This window comes from Jatropha curcas, chromosome 10, assembly GCF_041381405.1.
Source record: "Jatropha curcas cultivar XTBG-Jc1 chromosome 10, XTBG_Jcur_1.0, whole genome shotgun sequence".
In the NCBI taxonomy this organism is placed as follows: Eukaryota; Viridiplantae; Streptophyta; class Magnoliopsida; order Malpighiales; family Euphorbiaceae; genus Jatropha; species Jatropha curcas.
This window is the reverse complement of record NC_143160.1, coordinates 10,260,100-10,276,047: the sequence shown is the minus strand read 5'-3', so window position 1 is coordinate 10,276,047 and position 15,948 is coordinate 10,260,100. Positions and strand designations below refer to the sequence as shown.

The 15,948-nt window shown below is 33.6% G+C and overlaps 1 protein-coding gene across 5 annotated transcripts; it reads left to right on the top strand.

Annotated features, from left to right (window-relative positions):
- The first annotated feature begins 1,930 nt into the window (after positions 1 to 1,930).
- On the top strand, positions 1,931 to 15,429 carry NF-YA7 (nuclear factor Y, subunit A7). Of its 5 annotated transcripts, none has more exons than XM_012220235.4 (6): positions 1,931 to 2,088; positions 6,755 to 6,818; positions 9,016 to 9,161; positions 13,460 to 13,561; positions 13,648 to 13,812; positions 14,776 to 15,429. In XM_012220235.4, the coding sequence occupies exons 2-6, from the start codon at positions 6,791 to 6,793 to the stop codon at positions 14,962 to 14,964; spliced, it is 630 nt and encodes a 209-aa protein (XP_012075625.1). In that variant the 5' UTR covers positions 1,931 to 2,088; positions 6,755 to 6,790; the 3' UTR covers positions 14,965 to 15,429. The 5 variants fall into 5 exon arrangements, with proteins under 5 accessions (XP_012075625.1, XP_012075621.1, XP_012075622.1 ...); XM_012220231.4 differs by having other exon boundaries at positions 9,004 to 9,161; XM_012220232.4 differs by having other exon boundaries at positions 1,936 to 2,088; positions 6,760 to 6,818; positions 9,004 to 9,161.
- The last annotated feature ends 519 nt before the right edge of the window (positions 15,430 to 15,948 follow it).

Sequence of the window (15,948 nt, the reverse complement as noted above, 5' to 3'; positions counted from 1 at the left end):
ATTTTTCCAAAATTATTCATTTATAATATTAAATAACGTATAAACAATTGGAAATAGAAATATATATTAAATAAGAGTATATTTAAATAATTTTTTTAAAAAAAGTAAATAAGATTACATTTTGGGATGGAAGGAAAAAATAAAATGAGCATATAATTTCTATTAGTCTACCAAAATAGACTCTCTTTTATAGGGTGGTAATTTTTATATTCAAAACTCTAAATTGAGAGATATTTAATTAAAGAAAAATAAATTTTAATCACCCCATCACAATCAATATTAATAATTAAATAATTAATTTTATCGAATAGAAATAACAGTTAATAAAATAACTAACAATTGTTATACTAAAACAGTTAATATTTCGGAACGTGCCCTTGGACTTAAATCAAATAATAAACGCTGTCTTAAAAAGTTACAGCAATTATCTACCAGTTAGAATTTTTATCAAACGGTCAGCGGTCACCCTTAATAACATCCATTCTCTGGCGAGCCCCACTTTAACTCGTGGACGAGATTTGCTCTTCCTCTACTTTCGGTCACCTCCTCCCTCCTGCCCGAATCTCAACCTTCCCTTGCTTTCTTTCTTTCTTTCTTGGTCTCATTCGACGATCTAGTTTTGTTTATTGATGTGAAACAAATTCGACTTTTAACAACAAAAATTTACAGTTTTTTTTTACATTGAATTTACAAAGAACTCCAGTTAAATTATCCAAAACCCCCATTCTAACGCAAATTAAATTAAAAAAAATAATAAAAAGATAAACAGAATGAAATCTAAAACTCTTTTCTTTTAATTTTCAAAGCAAAATTGAGGCCAATCTTATGCTTGATTTTTCATAAAAATAACTAATAAAAGTAAGGTAAGTAATCATTGTTATATATTTTTTAAATTACATAAATTATTTATGTTATTTAAGATATGTGAATTCACTTTTATATTAAAATATTATTTTAATGAATTTCATTTTTAATTTATCATCAAGATTAAATAGTAAATTATTATACAATAAGAAATTATTTTTTGTGTTTTTCATTTACCGAATAATAAATTATATCATGAATAGTTAATTTTCTATAATTTTCAAAAAATAAAATTAAAGTCAAATGGTTATAATAGTATTGTATTGTAAGGATTTAATCAATAAAATGAGTTGTTTCAACAATTGTTTACTGTCCTAATAGTTGTCGAATGTTTAATTAAAAATAATAAAATATTAACTATTTGCTATGAAATAAATAAACATGGAGAGTTTCTTTCTTCTTCTTCAAATACATATATATATATATATATATATATATATATATATATGGAGAGTTCCTAATTAAGGTAATTATGGAGCTGAATCACTATATGTGTTACTTCCTCACTCTCAAAATATAAATTGTCGTTTTTGATTTGTTATTTTGTCGCAAAATATAAACCGTTTTGTGTATTTTAAAAAGTAATAAATGATATTTTTTCAATATTGTCCTTTGTTTACACTGAATATAATAAATACTCGATAAGCAACTATTGATTTTTGAAATAAAATATAATTTGGTCAAATTACATTGAATTTGTTATAATTTAGGAGAATTAATTGCTCCTTAATCATTGTACAAAAACTTTAAACCACTTATATTTTGAGACAGATGAAGTAATTTTTATTTATAATAAATTATATATCTATATAAACAACACAAGGTATAAATAATAATTTCCATTCCTTATATTTTATGTCTTCAATCTTTAGTCTCTTATTTCTTATAAAAATTATTTGTTTATAATTTCCTTATTTAGAAAATTTAATTACCTAAATAAAAATAAATAATTATTAAATGTAAATCAATAAAAATAAAGGAGTTTTATTAAGATAATAAAAATAAATAAATAAAGGAGCGTTTGGATAGAGGTAGCAGTGAAGTAGGGCGGTAAAAAGAATTGGAATTCTATTTCTGTAAATTTTCTCATTCCCCCAAACAGAAAACAGAGACCTGTATAATTCCCTTTCACCTGTACTGCGACAGAGGATTTTTGAACATCAACCATAAGAGAGAGCCTTCTCTGCAAAGCCAGCAAAAGGTCATTCTCTTTTTCCCTGTAAGGTAAGTTTCGAAATTCGAAACCCTAATTCCCTTCTTTCCCTCCTTTTTTTTTTTTTCTTAATTTGTTTCTTCCTTCTTTCAATTTAATCTGTTCTATTGCATGGCAATGATAATTTCTTTTACAATCTCTCTTGTATTTGTATTCTGCTTTTTTGCTACTTCATCTCTATTGAACAAATTGGATTTCCCTTTTCCTTTGCCTTTGGTTCCTCTGCAACTATTCGGATTAAGTGCGTGTTTGATTTTCGTTGAATTGTTTTGGTTGCGACTCATCGACAATTGGAGAATTGGAAATGAGTTAAGTGTTTTGTGATGGGTTGTTTCTCATTGTTCAGCGAGCATTTGGTACTCTGTTTATTTTCAGTTGATATTTGGGATCATCATAGTTGCTTGAGTTCTATTTGTGGTTTAGGTGAATTTAAGAGTTAATTTTATTTTTCATTGTGTTTGTTAATTGAGTTGAAAATTGTGTTGTTGCATTTTATTGAGCAGTTTATCTGAAGTGTTTGGCTTTGACTTGATTGAATTTTGGTTATTGTTGCTTATGAATTGATTTTGGATTTTGATTATTTATTAATCAATTAAATCACTGGTTGTTGTGATTTAATTTTGGTGAAATTCACTGATTGTTATGATTTAATTCAGTTATTTGATCGTATTTGCACGTCTTATGCTATGAATGTTTTTTAATTTGACAATTGGTTTGCTGAAAGTTCTGATTTTTTGTAGTTGCTTTCCTTCTGGTGATGGATTTTATTGGAAAGAAGGCATCAAATATAATATTCAATTAAAATTTAGCAATTTTCAATGAAATGCACTTGAAGCCAACCTTCTGCTCAAAGTTCTGTTACTCCCTTATCTTTTTAATATTGGTGCAGACAAGACTGTAGCATGTAGGATAGAACAAATTGACTCTGCTAGTGGGTGCTTGTTGTTGGCTTATCTTCTGTTTTTATGGTTATACTATGAGATATGCCTGCAAATTGCCATTTTTCTTTTTTGGGTTTTCTTCCCTAACATCCCTTGATGAGAAAAAGGTATATTCATTTCCCAGCACTAGTTTATAAGTGCTTTGAAAATCCTCTGTAGTGTTTTTGCTCTTCTGTCTTTGCCGAAAAAGTAGTGATCCACATGCAACGAGTCCAGGGTTGAGCCAATCCAACTAAACCTTGGTGACATACTTATATCTTCTTGCACAAAACTCCAGTTGTAAATTATTTATGCTTTGAATGGAGATAGAAAAAAAAAAAAGGACGTTCCTGGAGTTCTTGTTTATTTGGGAGAATTGCTTTGGAGAATGAAATTTCAAACTTGCTCCTACAATAGATTTTTTTTTTCTTAAGCTCAGGCCACTTGAGACAGAACAGAATCAATGGATTTCTCTACTCTAGAGATGGCCTGATTCTAACATTTGTGCACCTGCTTTACTAAATTAACTATGATGTTACTCCATATTCAAATTTAAATGGTGATGGTACCCATACTAAAGCTACCATGAATTCTAGTTTCTTTTTTTCCCCCATGTTCTTACACTTGTTCTGTTAGTGTTGTCATCATAACTAAAATCTTACTTTGTTAAGTGAAGGAGGCTATAGTAACAATCTTGTCATCTCCACATTTGTTGAAGAGATACATGAACTTGATTCATGGCATTAATAGAATATCCTGAATAGGGGTGAATAGTATTTGGAGCATGCCTATCTGAGGGTGTTATAAATTTGGACAAACTAATTTTCCTTTTGCAATATCATTTCCTCTCTTGCTCTTTTGATATATTTTTCTTATCCATATTCTTGTCTTCTCCTCACTATAACATCTCAACTTCCGAATTAACTCTACAATAGCTAGTTGGTGCTTTCTCTCATCTCTTTTCCTAGTAAACTTTTCGAGTGCCTTATTTGTCTTTGCAATTTCAGAATAGTATAAGAAGAAACCTTAGATGAACCTTGAATTTATCTGTAGTTGAATCAGTATTTCCTTTAGCAGTATCAAAATTTGGTGATTCTTGTTTATGATTTTGTCACTATTTGCTGCTAACCTCGAGATTTGATTAGATAGTATAGTGGAAATCAATTCATTGAACATCTTCATTTAAGCACTGAATATCAGTAGTGGAGACTGCAGAATGTACTTTGTGGCAGACAGTGCAGAAGTTTTGGAGGGAGGATTCCTTGTTAGTAGCATAGGCTTTTATTTTATAGTGCATGCTGGGAAGAATATAGTTACTGGCACACAAATATTTGGAAAGCATACAAGAACATCTGATAATATTTTATTCCAAAATACTAACTAAAATGTACATTTGCCTTTTGTTTCTGGCTTAAGCTCTTTCCTTATTTCTTTTCTTTGATGGGGAATGAGAGACAATTTGAGCATAATAAATAAACACTCGAACACACCAGATTGTGGAAATGAAAAGCATTATCTTCCTATCTCAAGAAAGATATTCATTCTGTGCAGCATGGCTTATGATTCATTGTTTAGTTGCTAATTCTAAATCAGGTCAAAACTTTCTGATTAAGGACTAACTTGCTACTTTGAAGTTCAGTGTAGTGGAAAGGTGCAGGTCTGGCAAATGATGGTGGTGGTGTTGGAAGTTTAGTTGGACCAATTTTGTGAAACAACTGGGATTGCTATTTTTTAATGTTCAGGTTCATTGATGGGAGAGTTCAAGGATGTAGAGATGTATTAATGGATATGCATGTTGAGGTATGATGTTCGGTGAGTTTAGGATGGTGGATTGTAGTAGGAATGAGGTGAGGTCAGGGGTCGTGATGAGGTATCGTGGTACTGAAGTTCATTATGGTAATAAGATAGTGCTCTTTACAATTTACTGGTATTTGGCTAGAAATCTTTCAAAATGTCAATCAAATGCTTCAAATTGCTTACAATTACTTTCTATAAAGGATCTCTTTCCCATTCAGTAACTGTATTGGCTGGAAAATTAAGGAGATAATTCTAAAAATTTTTAGTTTCACATGTAACTCATTTTGTTCAATAAAATTATGATTAGCAGAAATGTAGAGAAAATATGTTACTAATGTTTTGACTTGAAAGATGTCACATGGCAGCAGGTAAGATGTAGCATGGCTATGCCATTACTTGCTCTTTTTTTCGCAGCTAGGAATAACCCACTCGTACCTGGAGACAGCCAACTCTTTACAGGATAGGTAAACCCATCATATTTAGACTGAGTAGAGGCATGTCCTCACTTAACCACACCCCATTTCTTGTTGATTTGTATGACCAAGTATGCAAACAGTATGAGTTTGCTCTGAGTAATTTTGACCCATAGAACAACGTTAGTTTAGAAAAATTCTCTGTTTGTTCTTTTAAATCAAGAATTTTCATTTGTTGAAATATGTAAAATGGAGTGTGAATTTGCAAATGAGAGTATGCATTGCCTCCAATGGATTACCATGCCGACCTCACATTTAAATGGTTTTGGTTGTGCATTTGCAATCGAATGTAGTAGTCCCCTCAATCGATGGATGGGTGTAGATTAGTGTTATCCCCTCTTTTAGCATATCGATTGTCATGTGAGTACAACATGATTTTTTATTCATTCACTTCTCCTTTTCTCTCTCATTCTTTTGGCTATACATATACAGTTATATTGATTGGCCTTGCTTCTCTTTTTATTAGAAGGAAATTGATCGCTCATTCAGACTGTATTACAGTTCTATTGGTCACTTTAGGAAAAACCTAACTCATAATATTTGTTCATTCTCACCCAACTTTTAGATGGTGGATCACATAGGAAGTTAAATACATGCGGTGGTGGTGGTATTATGTTTTACTCCCTCTGTCCTAAAATGTTTGTCCTGTCGACTTTTACACAAAGTTTAAGAAACATTAATTATAGTGTCACATCATACAAAATATCCATACTCAAAAGTGTCCTCATTTAAAACAAAAAGGTGGTTATTCCTAGAATTTAAAACCATTTATAATGAGGGGCATAAAAGGAAAAGTAAATATCTCTTTAGTCAAGTGGACAAACATTTTGGGACGGAGGGAGTATTTGGATTTATTTGACAAATATGAAGGAAAACATGGGAATTAATTTTGTGAATTTTCTAATTGAAAGTTACTATGCTATACCCCGCTTGGGATATGACAAAATATGTCTTTCTACTTTGTTTTTCCTCTCAGGCATATTTGAGGGAAAGATTTTATGAACTCATTTACTTGCATATTCTAAATTTTGAAAAAAGAAATTATGTTAATTAGCAGTGTGCTGAATGCCATGCTTGATGAAATAAGGAGTACATGGAGTGTTTCGTAGCTGCAAAATAGCTATAGACAATTATACACACATTGTAATTTGATGTGGTGACTAATCATGGATGTTGTATTACGATGCTGATTTGTATGTTCCTATCCTTTCCTTTGGTTAAGTGGTCCAAAGGGAAGTCTCTTCTCACTTCTTCATCTTCTTCTCTTTGTTCTTTCCATCATTTTGTTCAATGGTTTTGTATATCTGCCTTTTCTTTTATATTATTCATTTTGAGATGTTGAGTCTACATGGAACTAGGATTTTTCAGTTCTCATTGATTCATTCAAAGATTTTTGTAGCTTTGTTGTGCTTTGATGTTATTTGACAGTATCTCCTTGCATGTTTTGATACCTTTCATTGACCTGATTATTTTAATTGTTCTGCCAGATCAGATATTGGAGATTCTGTCGAAACAATATACTCATGACTTCTTCGGTGCATGACCTTTCAGGTATTTTTGCTGAAAATATTGATCAAATAACAATTATAATGATAATTGTATTTGTGTGCATCTATATTTAATTTATTACTCTCCCCGCCCATGATTCTTTCCTTTTTCTTTTTTCATCCGGTCTAAATTAATGTCCTTTTTCTATTTCTAGAAGTGAATAATATTTGAAGTTTACTATTTTATCCTTGTTTAATATATTTCTTTCTCAATAAATATATTAGTAAAACCACTACATTACCATTAATTAAATCTAGATAGAAACAAAATTAAAATATCAATATTTAATCTTCCATTTGTAGGGGTGTGCAAAACCACAGACTGAATCAAGCCAAAAACTAAACCGACCCATTTTGGTTCGGTTTGATCAGCTATTAAATGGAGTTTCGGTTTGTCGTGTAGTCGGTTTGAACCAAATTTATTGTTTGGTTCGAGTCGGCTTAAAACATGGCAAAAACTGACCGGTTCTATTCAAGTCAGTTTGGCTCAAATGTCAATTTCGGTTTTTCGTCCAAAAACTTCGGTTTGCATTTTTTGGCCTTGGTTCGGTTTGGTTTGAACCTAACCAGCCGTTTGCTCACCTCTATCTGCTTATCCATTAGCCATTTGCCTTAATTATTGAATAAATAATTATAGTTTGGTTGATTGCAATAAAAAATTAATATGGATATTTATGTAATATTAATACAAGTGTTGTTAGAATTGTATGATTCACGATTCGTATCGAATCTAGGAGAAATCGATATGAATCTTAGGGATGAATCGAAGAGCACCCTGAATCGGAAGCGAATCGGCGGCGAATTACACGAATCGGAATGAATCGCAACAAATCAACGATTCACCTAAAGTATAAAAAAACAAAAAAAAAAAACTAAAATATGGGCCCAACGCATGTAGACCTATTCCTAATAGGAGTAGGAGATTAAACTTCACATATATTAGGAAAATTAAATGACCCAAAGTCAGAAAGACAGAAACAACAGTACCTGGTTGGCTTGATTCACAAGAATAAGAAGTAAAAGAACAGAATTTGGGAGGGAAGAGAACAAATTTTTTTTTAGAAGAACAAGATGATATGGTTATATTAGAAGAAGAAGAAGAAGATGATGATGATGATGACGAAGGGCTTGAAATTGGAAATGATGAAGATTAACGAATGAATATGATATTAGTTTGTTTTTATTTTCAAATTGTAATTCTAATTTAATAGTTTGATATTTTGAACTTAGGAACAACACAAATTATTAGGTTTATTTAGTATATGATTGATATTGGAATATTCAATCGAATATTTAATATCTTTTGATAAAATTATTTGGAATTAGAATTTTAATTGATTCTCAAAAGGTTATAGCGAAACTTATGATTCGATTTGATTCTCGATTCAAAAAATGAGGCTTCGATTCACTATTCGATTCTCGATTTGACTACACTGCAAGGATATATTATGAAAAAGTAAAATAAAAATCATAGTTTGATTTTATTAACTAAAATTTATTAATTGTGTGCAAGTCAAACGAGGACAAAAATTATGGGATGGAGAGGGTATTTTTTTTTTATGATGAATGGAATTGTAATATTCCTCAATGAAGATGGGATTCTTTTTTAATCATGGAAAAACTTGGCTAAGCAAGTGATATTCCTCTTAGATGGACAGAATCGCGGTGCGATGTTATTTTTGTTTTAGGAATCTTTCAGGTTGTCCAATTTATATGAAAATGGGAACTTGACTTCCAAAAAATCTTGGTGGAAACCTGGATTCCTAAGGGAAAGGACTTTTTTTCCCTAATAGTCAAGAAATCAGCAGGCAGAGATATATTTTCTTTTTCTGGGAATTCTCTGATGATTTATTACATCGTTTAAAGAGTTTTACAATGACGCAATTCTCTTCGGCTCCGGATACAATCTTGATACTTACATTGGAACCTAAGCTTGGAGTTTGTGTGACGTATCTGGGATTCAGCAAATTGGCTTCCTTTATGGTTGTCAATGAGGTCCACTCTATATTTAATTTATATTCTCACATATTTTTCCTACTTCATGATTAGCATGTATTGCTGGTTGGACAAGACACCTTGGGGAATTTGTACTTATTAGATGATTTTTATGTTCTTTATTAGGCTATTTTATTTATTTTCTTCATGAATAGTGGCTAGCATACTTTTTGTGCTTAACAACATGTGTGAAGATGGTTGTCCAGATAATAACGAAGCTAATGAGCAGCAGAAACATACAGAACCTGTGATTCAGCCATCATCTCCTGCAACTGCAGTAGTGCACCCTGGGATCTCAACCTCAAATATCCAGTATGCAACAAGTCCACAACTTGGCTCAGGACATACCATGGTATTATCTTTGATTATTGTGTTTATTTATTTATTTATTTTGAAGATAGTTTGTGCGAAAGCAAGAGTTAGATACTATAAGTTTCATCTTTGTTTCTATATTTATTGATATGTTGGTGATATTTTCTTTTAGACAACTTTGAAATAACAAATTGAGTATTGGAGATTACTTTTTTTCATCAATCCATTCTACCTAGGCTTCATGTTTAACTGTATGATATTTAGACTACGTTATCCTGTTGGCCAAAGAATTCTAACTTTAGACACTAGTGTCTGTGTGATGATTGTTGTGATTGGGTTCAGATGTTCTATTGTGTACCTAACTGTGTTTCTGTTAGTGATTTATTTAATTTACAATCGAAGTCAAAAATCAGTGTTGCCACTTGACAACTTGAATTGCACTCTCATGTCATAGACCATATTCCATCTCCTAGTCAATTTTTTTGGTTAAAAAATATGTATATATCATAATGACTTTGTCACCTTTATTTAACACGAGGATTGTCATATTCTTACTTGAGGAAATTATGGCATATGTTGCTTGAACTAGGATACAAGTATCTGATGCAGGTACATGTCCTGGTGTCTGACTTGCCAATTTTCCAATACTGTATTAGGTTTTCCCACTAATTTATAGTGCTGAATTGCCTTACCATGTACAAATATCTTCATCTCACATGGGCACTTTAGGGTAAAGTGAAAAGTCAAAGTAACTATAGTTATGGCTTTGAGGAGGTTGTGAGCATGTATTGGGAAAGGTGGATTCATGGTTAGTGAATTGATTCGACTCATACGGACATACTTCTTAAGTAAAGGGAGTTATCAATCTGTTACAATTTTCCCATATTTTGTGGTGCCTTCTTAAGTGATTGATGCTGAGATTTGATGTGAAATCAGGAATAGGAAAGCATGCAAATGGGTGAATGGGGTAGCATGATAGATAAGTTCAGCGTCTTTGTAGGATAAGAGGAATTGAATTTTGACTAGGTTTTCCATACATCACGTCGAAATTCTTTCAAGTTTGTGAGATGCAGACATTTACTTCTGCCTTTTGGTTATTCTTTTGACCAGAATTGAGTCTGAGCATTGATGAGTTTAATGAAGTGAATGTGGTAGTTATAGTCATTGGAGAGTACATAATGGGGTGGTGTTGAACTATTGGGTCAATAAGGTGAAGATTTTGTGTGAATGGTGGCTAAGTTGGTCACTGGGATAGAAAACTGTCAATCATTTCTGCTGCTGCTGCTGGTCGTGTGTATCTAAAACTAATGATGTGGTGTGGTGGTCTTGTATCATACTTAGTTTTATGTGATATAGATGATGTCTTGTAGAATATCTGTTTCATTTGTGTAGCAACTGGCAGCTGTCAACTGTAGGTGGATGACTTGTTGATAGTAGCTCTATAGTATGATACTGCTATTTGGTGATGGCCTGCAAGCCATGTTCCATAAACATGGATATGTGAGAGGATATTGCTCACTTGTTATTGTGCCATTGAAGCAGGTCTTTGGCTGGGTAATTTGGGAATGATCCCAGATCCCACCTTTTAAAAATGAAGTGGCAGCTCTTAAGATTCGAAACATGCACTCGGGGTTATTCACCTGAGCCTTTTAGAGCTTCAAACAGTAACTTCAATTTTAAAAGTAGAATATAGAGATGGTAAGTACATCTATAAGTAAATATGAGAGAAACTGTTCTTTGATACTGTTATTCTTTTTCCTCCATTTCTCAAAAATCTTATGCATCATTTTCTTCAGAGTGGAAATTACAGTTACCTAATTTGCATATGGTCCATTGAATCAATGGCCTTAAAAGGGACATCATCCTACCGAGATGTTCCCACAGAAAGTGGGACTGAGATTTAGAGTCTTGCAATATTTACAGGGATTTAATGTTTTTACTGTTATATTAGACATATAAATGGCAAAACACATTAGTTTTTTCTTATATATCCCAAAAGGCTACCAAATTTGTTTAAAAAAATTATGGAAGTTTTTGTTTGTAAGGTTCTCGCAACTTCTCTCTTAGTAGTCGTGCCCTTATTTATGCAATTAGCAACTTAGCATGTTGCACGTAGGGCTGTAAAAGAAACCAGTTGAGCTCGAGCTTGGCTCTCGGGCTCAGCTCGATAACCATAAATGAGTTGAGATTGATTTCGAGCTCAAAATCTATCAGGCCATAAGACGTTGTTACCATGAGCTCAGCTCGATTCAATAAAGATGGCTCCTGGGTTAATGAGCTTAGCTCGAGCTCGGCTTGTCTATTGAACGAAATCGATAGCTTGGCTGGAGCTCGGCTTGATAAGGTTATTGAACAAGCTCGGGTAAAGCTTGATAAGGATCTGAACCCTTAACTTCGCGCCAAAAGCTAGCTCGTAGGGAAAGGACTGAACCCAGCCTTATACACTAGCCCAGGATGTACTCCGCGGGCGATGTGGGATGCATCATCCCCACCCCCATAAGACCTGACTGCCTCAGTCGGCGTTCTGACGAACCCCATGAGATACCGACCCTACGGAGCCAGAGCTCTGATACCAAATGATAAGGATCTGGACCTCTAACTTCGCCCCAAAAGCTAGCTCGTAGGGGAAGGACTGAATCCAGCCTTATACACTAGCCCAGGATGTACTCCGCGGGCGATGTGGGACGCATCAAAGCTTTTATCAAGCCGAGCCTCGAGCAGCTCACGAGCTCGACTCATTTCAGTCCTAGTTGCACCTGTTTTTGTGCGGTTAGCATGTTGCATCTGTTTATTTGCAGTTTGCATGTTGCATCTGTTTATGTCCAGTTAGCATATTGCTGTTGGAAGTAATAGAACAGTGGTAATAGGAGATGTCTATGCAAGTTAACTAAGCCAAATTTAACCAAATTTTACTGAATATCTTTTTAAGTGATAACTGAACTCAAGTACTTAGAAACCACAACTGGCATATTTTGGTTAGAGACAAGCACCTAAAGCCATCAATCTCTCAGTCCCACCAACGGTCTGTCTAGTCATGGAAATTTTTTTAGGTTCATCTCTTTCCATGCAATATTCAAGTCGAGTGAAATACAGTGTTTTTATTGTACGATCACATTCATAAAGATGTAGTTTTGTTGAGAGTTATTGAGGAAAGAATCATGCGTTACAGTTGATGATCTTTGGAACTAGGGGTTAGGATTTTGCAGAGTAAAGATGCCACCTCAGCTTTTGCTCCAGAAAGTTCAAAAATTTGGTTGTGGTCAAATGCTTTTTTGACAAATGATATTGTATGAGTAGAGTTAGAGAGGAAATAGAGTCAAAGGAGGCAGAAAATTTTCCTCCTAATAAAGAGTGAAATGAGTTGACCATTACGAAAACAAACTGACTGTCTAACCTCATTACATATCTGCTAGAGAGACCCATCTCAAAAAAATAAATGCAGAACACTATGTGCATAACATGGACACCGTTTTACCTGAAAGTAATAGCAAGTAAAGACTTAAAACTTTAGTATTATGTTTCCAACAAGAACTTCAGCATCAAAGTCTCATGTAATACCAACATTTTTCCTCCTCCTTCCTCTCGAAACCTTTCGCTTGAAAAAGCTAAGGTTACATGGAGGCAGATCCTCTTTTTCACTAGTAATGACTAGACATTTATTTCAAATACTTCATGAAACAGAAAAAATGCAAAAACATGTATGCAATTATGCATCAATCTAACTGCTGTGAAAGATAGAATCTAGACACCAGATGACATTGCTTAGGAGGTCTTTAATCCTGTTTTTTATTATAATTAGTGTTATCAAGTAGTGCCCTCTGATTAAAATTCTTAAATCTGTGGGAGCATTGAACTTCATTTTGTGACGTGAGGTTCCATTCAAATATTATTTATTTTTTTAAAGGAATTTGATGGTTATTGAACTATAGAGGTTGGGGAAGACTTGGCTGTGGCAAGTCAAGGAGAGGTTAGGCCAAGGGTTACCTTTAAATACTTTCTGGCTTTAATGTTCTGCTGTTCTGCTCATAACAACAGTTGCATGAATGTAGTAAACCTGCATGGACATTTTTTTTTTTTTTCTTTTTGGAGAAAAAGCAAGGATGTAATTGTTCATTTTATATATTTTACTACAACCTTGCTTTTGATGGCTGTTAACTTTATTATGTCCCCTTCAACATCATTGGCTTCTAATATTCATGTTGAAGGCATTTCCTTCCTTTGGATAATGAAATTCTCCTGTGACTAGGCTAAAAAACTTGTTCCAGTATTTTCTCAGACCAAATAATAATTGGGTACTTTTCACATGCTAACTTCCTTGCTTGGCTCGTGGAATTGAAGGCAGCAGCGGCTTACCCGTACCCGGATCCCTACTATAGAAGCATATTTGCTCCCTATGATGCTCAGCCGTATCCTCCACAGCCCTATGGTGGACAACCAATGGTAATTTAATATTTATGATGTCACCTGCTTGAAACATGGTTCTTTGTGGAAACATATATCTTTTGTTTAATGATAACTTGTTTCAGGTCCATCTTCAGTTGATGGGAATTCAGCAAGCTGGAGTTCCATTGCCAACAGATGCTGTTGAAGAACCTGTATTTGTCAATGCAAAACAATATCATGGCATCTTGAGGCGACGACAGTCCCGTGCAAAAGCTGAATCAGAAAACAAAGTCATCAAGTCTCGGAAGGTATGTCCTGACCTTTCAGAAGCAAATATCTTGATGCTCATTATTGGTCAACCCGATCAACTAGATTCTTAAAAGTAAAAATCTCGGCTTTGCTAACTCTGCTTTATCTGTTATTACCTCTGACGTCTGCCCTGTTAGTTCATTGTCACTGTTAGAGGTCCTTCCTTGCTTAAATATTTGAAGTTTAAGCATCTCTAGACCACAGGTATAGTTTTCAATAATCATCTAATGTTGGTGGTGGAGCATCAAGGTGAAAAAGTTGATTGATCCATTGAAATTAGTGTGGGGATTTGGTAGAATTCACAAAATTAGAGAATACCTAGCTTCACATTAGTAGCTTTTAGGGCTTGCTCCTATCAAGAAAGTTACACAATTCTGGGATTACAATTGCTTGCTAAGCTCCTAAATAAGCATAAATACAAGAGGGAAAAAGTAGAGAGCAAGCACGACAGGTCTAGGTATTTATGCAACTCTTAATTCTTAAGTGTTTTGGCTCATAATTTTTGAAACTTGCATTCCTGTGTATGAACGAAGATCTTTTTACGTACTAGATTAATTAGGATTTCTCTTAGCATTCAAAATATAAGCAGATTTAAATTAATGCCCATAAGACTTTATAAATTGACCAGAATAATATGTAAGCAGAATGTTAGAATACCTTTTGCACTGAATTGTGAATAATATGAAAGCAGTGCACGTGAATTTGATTCCCTTATCAGTCAAATCAAATCTTGCGGTTGATAAATCTGATTTGGATTTTATCAGTCAGCTCATAGTCAATGACCAACACATCAAATTTTCTTATTATGTCAGAGATGCAATGCGTCAATATGATAATCTTACACTGCATCAACTTCACATGTTGAGTTTTAGAGACTTTGCTTTACCACGTACAACTCTTTTTCATTCCAAAGTTCTCACATCGGATCTTTCATGACTCACCAACTCAAACTGATCTGGCAGCCATACCTGCATGAATCTCGACATCAGCATGCATTGAGGAGAGCAAGAGGATTAGGGGGTCGGTTTCTCAATTCCAAGAAAAATGAGAATCGTGAACAGAAGGAAGTCGCATCAGGTGACAAATCACAATCCAATATCAATCTTAACTGTGATAAAAATGATATTGCTTCCTCAGATAGCCAATGTTGATATATGATGGAAGCGGGTTGAGCTTGCATTGGGCCCTCAAATCAGTGATGTTCAGCAAAGCCATCCCCCAATAGTCAGTGATGCTTAACACTGGCTCTTACAAGTCATTAGTTATGTATAGCTTTGTCTAGTAGTCAGTTTGTAGGGAGGTTGAAAAAAAAAATGAGCAGGTACTGTAATTAGTTATGGATAGTTGTCAGTGAATTTTCTTTTTTTTTTTTTTTTTTTTTTCTTTTTTCTCATGAGAGGAGTGTTGCTTAGGTTCTGTGTGTGAGCATTTCTTTGCTTTTAAGAATGCGGTCAAGCTAGAGCTTTTTCTAACAAAAAATTGATGTCTGTGTTAATTAGTTGAGTTGGTTATGTTTCATTAGCTTAGTGAAGATTAGGTTGGCTGTTGCTATGTAGTTTTAGCCTTTTCATTACTTTTGTTCTCAACTTTTCTAATAAGTTTGAATGGTTTGATTACCACTGGCATTGCTGCTCTATATTGTTGCTGTGTGATAAAAGACCTAAACCGATGCATTCATCATCGTTTTCTTTGAGCCGTGTCATTTTCCAGATAAAAGTTATTTTCTCCGGGGACAAACAGAGCCTAAGTTTCTGTGTTCAAGCTTTAGTTTGCAGTCCTGAATCAGTGGGGTTAGGAGGTGGGGATTGCAGAAGAGTTGAGCCTGAGCTTGTTAAGTACCTACAAAATTTCCAAATTGTATATTTCAATTTTGGAATCCCCACTTCAGTTGACCTAGCTGTCATTGTAATACTAGGAATGACAATGGGACAGGCCAGGGGCGAGTTTTATATTATAATTTACTATAAAAAATTAAAATAATTATATGTATATCACTATTATTTAGAATTTAGTGTTTCATTAAAAAAATTATATTGTTTAAATATAGAAATAGATTGTAAAAAATTTTGGTTTCATGTGAATTGAACAAAAAATAAAATTCTAAAACAACATACATGACATATTCAATTCAAATG

Bases quoted from the DNA above. Each gene is read 5' to 3' on its own strand.
- NF-YA7 (XM_012220231.4), top strand. From the start codon at position 6,791: ATGACTTCTTCGGTGCATGACCTTTCAG. The intron at 9,162-13,459 runs GTATTATCTTTG...GTGGAATTGAAG, and splicing joins TTGGCTCAGGACATACCATG to GCAGCAGCGGCTTACCCGTA. The intron at 13,562-13,647 runs GTAATTTAATAT...AACTTGTTTCAG, and splicing joins CCTATGGTGGACAACCAATG to GTCCATCTTCAGTTGATGGG.